This window comes from Montipora capricornis, chromosome 2 (assembly GCF_036669925.1).
Source record: "Montipora capricornis isolate CH-2021 chromosome 2, ASM3666992v2, whole genome shotgun sequence".
NCBI classification, from domain to species: domain Eukaryota; kingdom Metazoa; phylum Cnidaria; class Anthozoa; order Scleractinia; family Acroporidae; genus Montipora; species Montipora capricornis.
The window spans coordinates 24,014,776-24,024,939 of NC_090884.1; the positions used below are offsets into that span (position 1 = coordinate 24,014,776).

Consider the following 10,164-nt stretch of genomic DNA (forward strand, 5'->3'; position numbering starts at 1 on the left):
TCGAATCATGAACGGTTTAATCAACAAACAAACTTATTTTACAAGCGAGAACGTGTGAGGAGACCTGGTGTCTAATGACCTCGTCTCTAAACATATACAATAATAAAAAATAGTAAACAACATTGTAACATAATGACTTTGGGTTCTATTGGGTTCAGGAACCCACTAGGTGGTACATTGAGAAAAACGGTATGGACGTGGGACAAATGCAAATACAATAAATGAAGAAATAGACGGTGAACACCGTCATTGAAACGATTGAGAGCCGAACGACAACGTAAGGGTACAGGTAGTGTACCTAACTGGGAAATAATTCCCTTTGGACACGTTCCCGAGCAGCTGGCGGAGGCGCGTTGTTTCTCTCGGGGAAGTATTTGGACGCCACGAGGATTAGGCTGGTCCGGCAGTGAGGACATCCCCATTCCTTTCTTTGATGTGCGTGCGCGTAGCCATACTGAGTGGCCAAGAAGGTGTAAAGGCACTGATCGTGGATATGCTGCTTGCAGCAAAACATTTTCATCAGGATGGATCGGTACGTGAGGTTCTTGAGGCTCCCCAGATGGCGACAGATGGCAGTGAATGCTAAGTGTTCCAGTTTGTGGGGTTCCGTCAAGTGGTACTCGAAACAGATCACACATTTGTTTTCCTCGTGGTACTGTTTCTGGAGCTGTTCTCGCCTCTCCGCCCACTCTTTTTGCTGTTGAAGTCGCCGTGCTTTTATGAGGATCTCTTCCTTGTTCTATTGGTAGAACTGGTATAGACGCTACAGTCTTTCTCTGGCCCTTGTGGCTTGCAAGCGCGTGACGGGTGGCATATTCGCGAAGCATTGAGAACAGAATGAAGATGGACTTTTATGGCCACACGCTCTTATAAGAGTCCCTGATAGGTCATGTGACCTAGGAGAGGAGGAATGGGGGTACCCCCTCAGGAAAGGTCTCTTCTTGAAAACGAGGTCCAGAGAGGTCTATAAAAGCCGGTCACATTCGAGGATTACCATTCTTGCTCTTTTGTGAGGTCTATGGGTGGTTGTCTGTCTGTCGCGGAGTTGGCGAGAGATATGCGATGAGCCCAGAGAGAAGAACGAAGCATTCGAGTTATGAACGTCATGGTCGGTCGGGGTTCGAGTTTTACTGGTCCCATATTCACCATATCGACTCGACAGAGTGAACTGAAGGAAAAAGAGAAAGAAAACGAAGACGTGGAAATGAAAGCTATGGAACGCTGGATGGAGAAGATGAAACCCACAGCCCAATTCCTTGATGTGGAGGACACATTGGAGTTCCCATGTGTCATCTGCAGAGAAGACACCTTTGAACTGAAATGTGATAATAAGATGAGAGAGTTCCTGGAAAAGGTGAACAAGAAACTACCTCAAGGCGTCAATGGATGTGTGATCAAACCGGATCTCTCGGTCGACATGGGGTGTTGCCACCAAACCATGCACATGGGCTGTTTGCTGACATGGTGGTTGGCCAGAAGCCATTGGACGTGCCCGCACTGTCCGGATGTCTACCTGAAAGGGAATGAGCAGCAGAGTTATCCCACCGAGAGACAGGAGGGTATTGTCGACCAGGTCTTTGATGCGATGATCCCGACTTTGGACACGCGTCCCGATGACAGTGAGTCTGAAGAGGATGACAGGTTTGAGTTTACAGATATTTCAGACGATGATCTGTCTACGTTGGAGCAACTGTTGGGACGCTAACATTTGTTTGTTGTTGTTACTGTTAGGGACACTGTTGAACTGTTGATGGAACGAGCTAACCGTAATGAACGTTTTAAGCATTGGTGGGCATATCGTTATCCTCACCGTTCTTTTACGGAGTGGTTGAATGTCAGAAGAGAGACACAAGTATATATTTATCAGAAGTACCTTAGTGATTGGTTGTATTAAGAGGACACAAGTGTAGATTAAAAACATGTTTTATTTCAATCTTTGTTGTTGTTGTTACATCTGTGTTCTTTAAGAAAACGAAACTTGGGTGGAGGGAACGTTTTCCAAGCAGGACGTAACGGGGTCCTAGGTGTCTGACTGGCTAGCATTCTTTGAGTGCGTTCATGATTGACGTAACGCGTGTCGTAAGACAAGAGTCGCTGAGACCGCATCCATTGGACGAAATGGTAGCATTCGACTTGAGGGCAATGCAGCTGTAAGTGATGCTGATGTTGTCCGCAAGAATTGACGGAACTGAGTCGTGTTAGATCGTCGAACTTGGGACATCCCCATTGCTCCAAATTCAGATGAGGGATCTTCCAGGTATCCAACCATTCACCTTCCATCCCTCCTTTGTGAGCCACGAGGGTGCGTTGTGGGGTCTTGAATTGTTGGTAGAGATGACGTACATCGACCAGGAGCTCACTAGCCACATGATAGTTGTTTCTGGGATAGTAGGGAAGACCATGGACGTGCTTGGAAACGTCATGAGCCGTACGTCGATCTTTGACAGAGAGATGGGGCCATTCCACACAAGGCTTGTAGTGGATGGATCCATAATGGCTTCCAGTATGGTCGCAGTATCCCAGTTCTCGGGGTAAGATCTGTCGCCCACTACAGAAATAGTCCAGATCAAGGACCAGGCACACCTCATCGAAGGGGTGTCTCGTCGTCATCCTTGTCCTCTGAGTAAGAGGTGGAGGACCAATAGTATTTGGTAGGCCAGCCTCGTTTGGACCAGAGGTGGTCGACGATGTCTGGGTCGGGGTCGTCAGCGGCTGAGAAGACATGGCGGCACTCTCTGCACAAACCAGGATCCGGTTTCCAGGTCTTCAAGGCAGACAAAGGGAGTAGATTCTTTTCGTACTGACAAACCTTGCACAAGTAATGATCCAGGAGAGCGTCTATACGTTTGAGGAGTCGTAAGGTCGTAAGATTGTCGTCTTCTGTTTGTGTGGTCACATCCACATGCAACATGACGAAATGGGGAACCCTAAAGACGTGGAGTTTATTTTATAAGAGCGTCCACGGGAGGCGCACGTGAAGACCATGCACGGGATGGACACGTGCCACGGGTTATAAATGGATGAAACATCATTCAAACTAAGATCAGTAGGACACCATGAGTTATCCTGCATTAATGATGATGATGAAACCGGATTGTGGAAAGAAACCGACCAAGCGAAGCAAGAAGAAGGACGATGTCGTTCGTGAGGCAGCCCAACCGCCTGCCAAGATTTACAAGGAAGCTCGCGAAAAAGCGGCCACCAAACGAAAGGACGAAATCAACAAGAAGAAGGATGAGAAACTGAACCAAGCCGCCCGTGAGTTGGATGCCCTGCTGGCCTCCGTACCGCCCGAGTTGCCTTCGTACGAACAGATGGTGGCCACCATGTCTCTCGAACCGATACAAGGACCTGTGAAGTCGGCCGAAGGGACCGTGCATCAGCACGAGGTGGTCGTCCCTTTGAAACCTGTCGCTACACCCTGGCCGGCTCCTGAACCGACAGCACCACCGCCCGTTGTGTCGCCCTCCTCGTCCCGATCGTCGCCTCCTTTGATCCAGCCTTCGGGCGACGTGCTGTGCCCGTTTCATGCCACTCCATTGACAGGCGGATTGTCCAAGAATGGACATGGTCCTTACATGTACTGCCGAGATCACGATGAGGTGTGTCCTTTGTCATGGGCGCCGATCGAGTGCAGACCTGGATCGATGCCATTGAGGCGCAGCTTCATGCCGATGTCCGACGAGGACCCTGGCATTGTTACCATCAGAAGAAGGCGCGTTTGTCGCGGACGGTGAACCCAGAATCGCCTAACAAGGGTCGTTTCTTCTTAACCTGTCCACAATCCGAGTCGTGTAAATTTTTCCAGTGGGTGGACCTGGCCTGGGGCAAGACAATTCTCAAGAGGCGTGCCGAGGGCTACGATCACGAGACCGTCCAACGGATCGGTCGAGAAGAACAAGAGAAGTTTCAGAGGGGCCAGGCGGAGATAAGGGCACAGTGGAACAAGGACCCGTTGTCTGTGATCCCTTGAGCGAAAGAAGGTCAGGGAGCAATGGTGTCGACGGTTGGAGCAGGCCCGTCCCATCACACCCGGATTGCTGAAATCCTGTTTTATCGATTTGAATTTTAATCAGATTTGTATCGATACTGGAGTGGAATTTTGAGGATTCTGTAGAGTATAAAAGTGAGCAAGTTTGAATAAAAAACATGTAGTTGAATGATGATGATGTCGTGTGCTGAATTGGGTCGTCGGGTGGTGAGGGTGGGTCTCGAACAAGTCGTGCGGCTTCCTTGTCGTGAGTTGGGACGTCGTCTCCGTTGGTCGGTTTTGACCTGGGTGTGTCGGGAACTCTTGCCCTGTCTCGGGGGAGACGATAAATGGGACGGGTTTCCCACCCGAGAACCCGTCGATGCCATGGCGATGTTCGCCACTCTGAAACGAGTGGCCGACTATAAATGGTCTCATTTTGTCGTGTATATGACGTTGTTGACACAAACCCTGGGACCCGAGCGAGCGTACAGTACGTGGCGGACGTTGGAACAACAGTACCTGAAAGATGTACCTAGTCCCTTGAAATTGACGATCCGACTCCTTCTCACCAAGACATGCCGAAACGCCAGAACCGCCCACAGAGTGGACGTCGACCGTTGCGTTTACAGATGGATGCCGTTCCAACAAATCTTGGAATAAGATGGCATTCACCATTTTTCGACGCACGGGGATGCCAAAGCTTCCATCGTCGAACGTTTTAATCGTACGTTAAAGCAATGCATGTATCGTTATTTCACGGCGCGTAATACGCGAGTGTATCTGAATGTTTTGCCCCAGCTCCTCGATGGGTACAATGGGAGTCGGCATCGGAGTATTGGGATGGCGCCACGTGACGTGACGGAGAAGAACGAAGGAGTGGTGTGGTCCACGTTGTACGGCAAACGCTTGAAGCGGCGTCCTCGTCCGAAACTCAAAGTGGGAGATCGCGTCCGACTCAGCAAGAAACATCGTCCGTTCAAGAAAGGTTATCTCCCTGGTTTGACCGAAGAAGTGTTTGTCGTACAACGCATGGTGCCCGGACCCGTCGTCACGTATAAATTAAAAGAATGGGCTGAAACGCCTCTCGAAGGCAGTTTCTACGAAGAAGACGTTCAGAAAGTAACCGTGCCGAGCGAAGCCTTGTTCCGCGTGGAAAAGATCCTACAACGGCACGGTGGACTCGTCAAGGTGTGTTGGTTAGGTTGGCCTAAGAAATACGATAGTTGGGTGCCTCGTTCTGCATTACGACATGTATAAAAACCAAGAGGAAACAATAAAAGAGGTGATCATGTCGCGTTATGTGACGTTGTCGAGTCATGTTCAAAAATCTGAGTTTCCCGATAATGGTCCTTTCGAGTTTAAAGTCCGTCTGCCTAACGATCGTGCCTGGCAGAAAGATACCGATCGTTGGGAAGTGGGATTGAGTGGCGTCTCTCTACCTGTCATTCCACCACCACCACCTGTACACCCCGAAAAGATCCTGGTTTACGAGGCGTACCATGGTGTGGGTCATCCGGAGACGTGGCATAAGGAAGGATACCTGAGTTTTTTTTACTATATCACCACTAGAAGGAATTCTAGTGGAGAGCTCCGTGTCGCACGCAATCAACGAGGGGTGGTACTCTTGTGTACTCATCCATCTAATGCAACAGAGGATCGCGGACAATCTGCAATCGGGAGAGCACCTTCACTTTGAGTTCGTTGATACGAGTACCCAACAGACGAGGAGAGATAATACCACGGCGGTGTTCGCATGGAAGGCAGACGATTTACTTTTGGACAATACGTATGTGTTCAAGAGTGGGATCATGTGGAAATATTTTGGATGGGTCACTGAATTGGCTTTCCATATAGCATGGTTGGTCGTGATGGTGCCCGGTCAACCTTATCAGCCAGGTCACCACAAGAAAGGGCCCAATCTACTCGTGGAACCCATTAATCCACATGCCCCGGTGCCGGATTACACCGCAAAAGAGTTTCGTGATGGGTCGGTCTTTCAGAGTTATCCTAATTCGTTTTCCGACGGACCGGTGGCTGTGGTCACCGAAGGACAAGGATGGACGACTCTCTACAATGTGGCGCACTTCATGGTGATGGCCAAGGCCTTCAATTGGCGCTTTGTCTGTCTGAATGAAGCGTTTGCCAAACTCAACAACACTACATTGGCGGTGCAGACGATTGAACGTCCCCTTTTGTGTACGTCAACCTAGTGGAAAGTCAATGGTTGGAGGAGTCGTACGACAAGTTACTACGCACGGCCCCCTATAAAAGTGGAGGCGTCTGGTGGGAATCACGACAGGTGCACTACCATCGCCTGCCCAGATCTAAGATCGAGACGGTCCACGTACGTATCAAGGAAGTCGACGGTCGTCCCGTGGCCTTTCCTAAGGATAAAACAAGTACTCTCTGTCTCCATTTTCGTCATCGTCATCATGAATCGTATCGTCGTTCTCAGCGATCCTTCGAAAGAGTTTCCGGATAATACGACCATTGCGTTTAAGTCGCGACTCCCTCAGGAAGTCCAGTTTGAAGGCGACTGGGAGGTCGGATTGATGTCCATCTCCATGCCGGATCGTGGTCTGGATCTCAAGAGCTTGTTCTCCAGTAATATCAGCCTAGCGAGGGTCAACTATCAGCTGTTGGATGTATTGGCTGATAGCCCTACGACTCGTATAGAATATGTGTGGCGCAACGCCCTCATCGATAACGCAGCAGAAATGATGAGATGGATTGGCAGATCACCAACTGATTGCAAGGGGTTGCGAATGGTGCGGTGGAGGATGCACGTCGACCGACCTTTCGATGGGAAGGAGACATGGCCGTCTTGGAGAGAAAAGACATTGGGGTGCTCAGAAGTCACGGTTCCCACAATGTGGTGGAATTTCGTGTGGACGAAGTCCTGGCCATGCATATGGGATGGTTAAAAAAGTTGAGTGATGGCACGTTTGCCTTGGGTCCAAATCTCCGGTTCAGTCTCTATGACTCAAGTGCCAAGAAAGGCACCGAAGTACCGAATTGGCCGGGGGGCGTATTTGGTTGGTCGATTCGGGATCGCTCGTCCTGAGTTTTACGATGGAGTGGCTGGCGCTTTTCCAATTTGTCCAAAGCATTCCAGTCCACCGTGACCCATGCCTCACGAACCTTATTGATCTATTCGGATGTGGTGAGTAGCAACATCATGGAAGATGCCGAACACCCCCTGGTGCACGAAGTCCACTACAATCGAAGTGGAGGAGGCGACGTGTATTTTGAACTGACCCACATTCAATGGATTCGTATGCGCCGTCGTTATTTGGATGTCATTGAAGTCAGTGTGGCTGAGAGTGATGGACGTCTGGCTATCTTGGGAGAAGGCACGAGGACCATCATCACCTTTCAGTTCCGGAGACGACCGGACCAATACGTATAAAACGAAGACACACAGTGGGGAGACCTTCATCATTTTTGTCTCATCATGTGTGGGGGTACTTTGACACGGTATTATCCTCCGTACCTTCGTGGGGCGGGTGCCACCGAAGATTTGATCAAGATTGCGTCGCCCGTATTGTTGAATGCCATGCAGTCGGGACTTCAAGCGGCTGCCAGTGGTCGTTCGTTCAGTGACGGTGTGGTGGGACACAAGTTTGAAACGAAAAGCGGGCGCCTTGGTGAAAGCCGGTCTCAAAGCCGGTGGACGGCATGCCTATAAAAAGCCAAACGAAGTGTGACGTCCATCTTTGGACGACGAACCTCCGACCAATGGTCGTACATTCACGGTTGTGTCAACAACGCGCCTACCGTCGACGTCAGTCCGCCCTTGCCGGTAGTATAAAAGGAAGAATCCCCGTTCAGTACGGTGGTTGGTTGATCCCTCACCTACCGAGATCACGACGAACTCGACGTAGAAGAAGAAGAAGACGACGACGAGTCTGGAACCTTTTACCATGCCTTCGACGGACATCACGGTCGATTCGTACCGGATGGTGCAGTACAGTCAAGCCATGACGGGTATCGTGCCCATCACCTTTACCATTCCCGGTTGGGACGAATTTGTGGATTTGGGACGCACTTATTTTGACATCCAACTGAAATTGAATTCGGCGTCGACCAATGGCATCGTGGCCGACACCAATGCAGCTTGGGATGCTGACGACACCAAGTTTGTGTACGTCACCAACAATCTCGCCCACGGTCTCTTCAAGCAGATCAATCTACGACTGGGTGGTGTCTTAATGAGTGAACAAACGGACACGTACATGTACAAGGTCTTCATCGACACCATCTTGAATTACAGTCGAGATGAAGGCAGTACCCTGTTGGCCCCTCAAGGTTTGGTGAATTACATGAACATGGAGGAACAATTAGAGGAGTCGGATGCCAACAACGACATTTCCACCACCGCCGGATGGGCGCACAATGATACGAATGCTTTGAAGACGGCCACCAAACTCTTTTACAGCAACAACAAAACCACCATGATCATGTATCCTCATGTGGCTGCCATGCGAACAAGACGTTTGTTAGTCCCTCGCGTAGAAATAGTGATGGAACTCTTTAACAACACACCAGACTTTTTTCTGTTTGGAACCAAGACCAGTGGCACAGGGGTCAAAAAATATGTCACATTGGGTCGAGAGGACATCAAAGTCACCTTTCATCTGTGCCGCGTCAACCTGAATGTCAGCGTGGGCAATGCATTGATGACCAAAATCGATGTGAAACGTCAAATGGCGAATTATCCTATGGTCAAAAGTCAAATCTCCACTTTTTCGATGGATTGCAAGACCACCAAGTGGACGGAACACCAAATGTTTACAGGCCGTCTTCCCGATCGTCTGGTCGTCGGGCTGCTGGATAGTAAAGCATTTAATGGGGATTTGGAGTATTACTTCCATTGCATCCACCCCGCCTACATTGTTATTCTGGATCAATGAGGTGAACCGGGTAAACATTTGTTAGGACTTTGGACTTATTTAAATCGTTTTTAAGTCTTGGTGAGTTACGGACTCCCGATCACCACCTACAACTGTCCCGACCTGGATTGATGGCTCTAAAACGAATGGGATTCGAAACGGATTCTCCAACGAAAACTTTGGGCGCGAAAAATGGTGATGGACCGAATGATGCGTGGGGATCCACATCCTTTGAGGGGACTATGAAACAAATAAGGAGAAAAACACCCGTCCGATGACGACGACGTCAGCGTGGCGGTGTGCTCCCTTTGGTGGCTGCAGGCGTAGGCGCCCTACTCGGAGGCGTGGCCGCCGTGACACGTAACAATGCTCGGATTCGAGCACGTCACCGTAAACGGTACGATGACATGGTGGCTCGGACACGAGCTGAGGATGCTCCCCGTGGAGACGATTTGGCCATCGTGTACATGCACATTCCTCCCTAGAAGTCACCCCGTTACAAAGGTCAAATCTTTCTCGAGAAACTCAAGCGTAAACTCACACGCCGACGATGACTATAAAAGGATAGTCCAACGGATCCCATGTATCTGTTGCAGTTAAATTTTACTTTCAGGTCAAATTTTTTTAACCTAGGTTATAATTTTTTTAACCTAGGTTATAATTTTTTTAACTTAGGTTATAATTTTTTGAACCTAAATTATAGGTTAATTTTTTTTAACCTAGGTTATAATTTTTTTAACCTAAATTTTGGGGTTAAAATTTTTTTAACCTAGGGTATATAATTTCTCTGGGTTTAGTGATTAGGGTTAAGCACTAATTTCAAATGGTTAGCTTTCAGGGTTAGGTTTGGGACACAACATACCAGTGATGTTCTATGGAATAGTCATGTATGAACGGTGACAGTTTTCAAAGGGGAATCAGCCATTTTAATTCTCAGAGTTTGCTGTAGATTAATAAAACATATATTCTACTATTCATTTGTATTTGTGTTTATTCTTGTTTTCATACATAATTGCAAAAGTGCATGCAAATATTATTGATAAATATTTATGTGTATCTGTTCTAAATACATCGGGAAATTACTGATTAATTGCCATTTTGCAAGCACGCGAAAATGTAATATGTTTGGAGTAATCAAATGCTATTCCTGTGTTTGGCTCGGAGAAATTTGGGGGTGTTTAACTCCAAATTCTGTTACCAATTGGGCATAAGCATTCGCAGGCTCTATTGATATTATTTTTCCTAGCAATGTATTGGGGTGCAAGGGTGTCTTATCGACCTTACCAATTTTATTTTTAC

General features: G+C 48.5%; 1 protein-coding gene across 1 annotated transcript; it reads left to right on the plus strand.

The window, feature by feature from the left end:
• The first annotated feature begins 7,896 nt into the window (after positions 1 to 7,896).
• LOC138036828 (uncharacterized protein F54H12.2-like) lies at positions 7,897 to 8,886 on the plus strand. The gene has a single exon (XM_068882902.1). The coding sequence runs from the start codon at positions 7,897 to 7,899 to the stop codon at positions 8,884 to 8,886; it is 990 nt and encodes a 329-aa protein (XP_068739003.1).
• Positions 8,887 to 10,164: the final 1,278 nt, after the last annotated feature.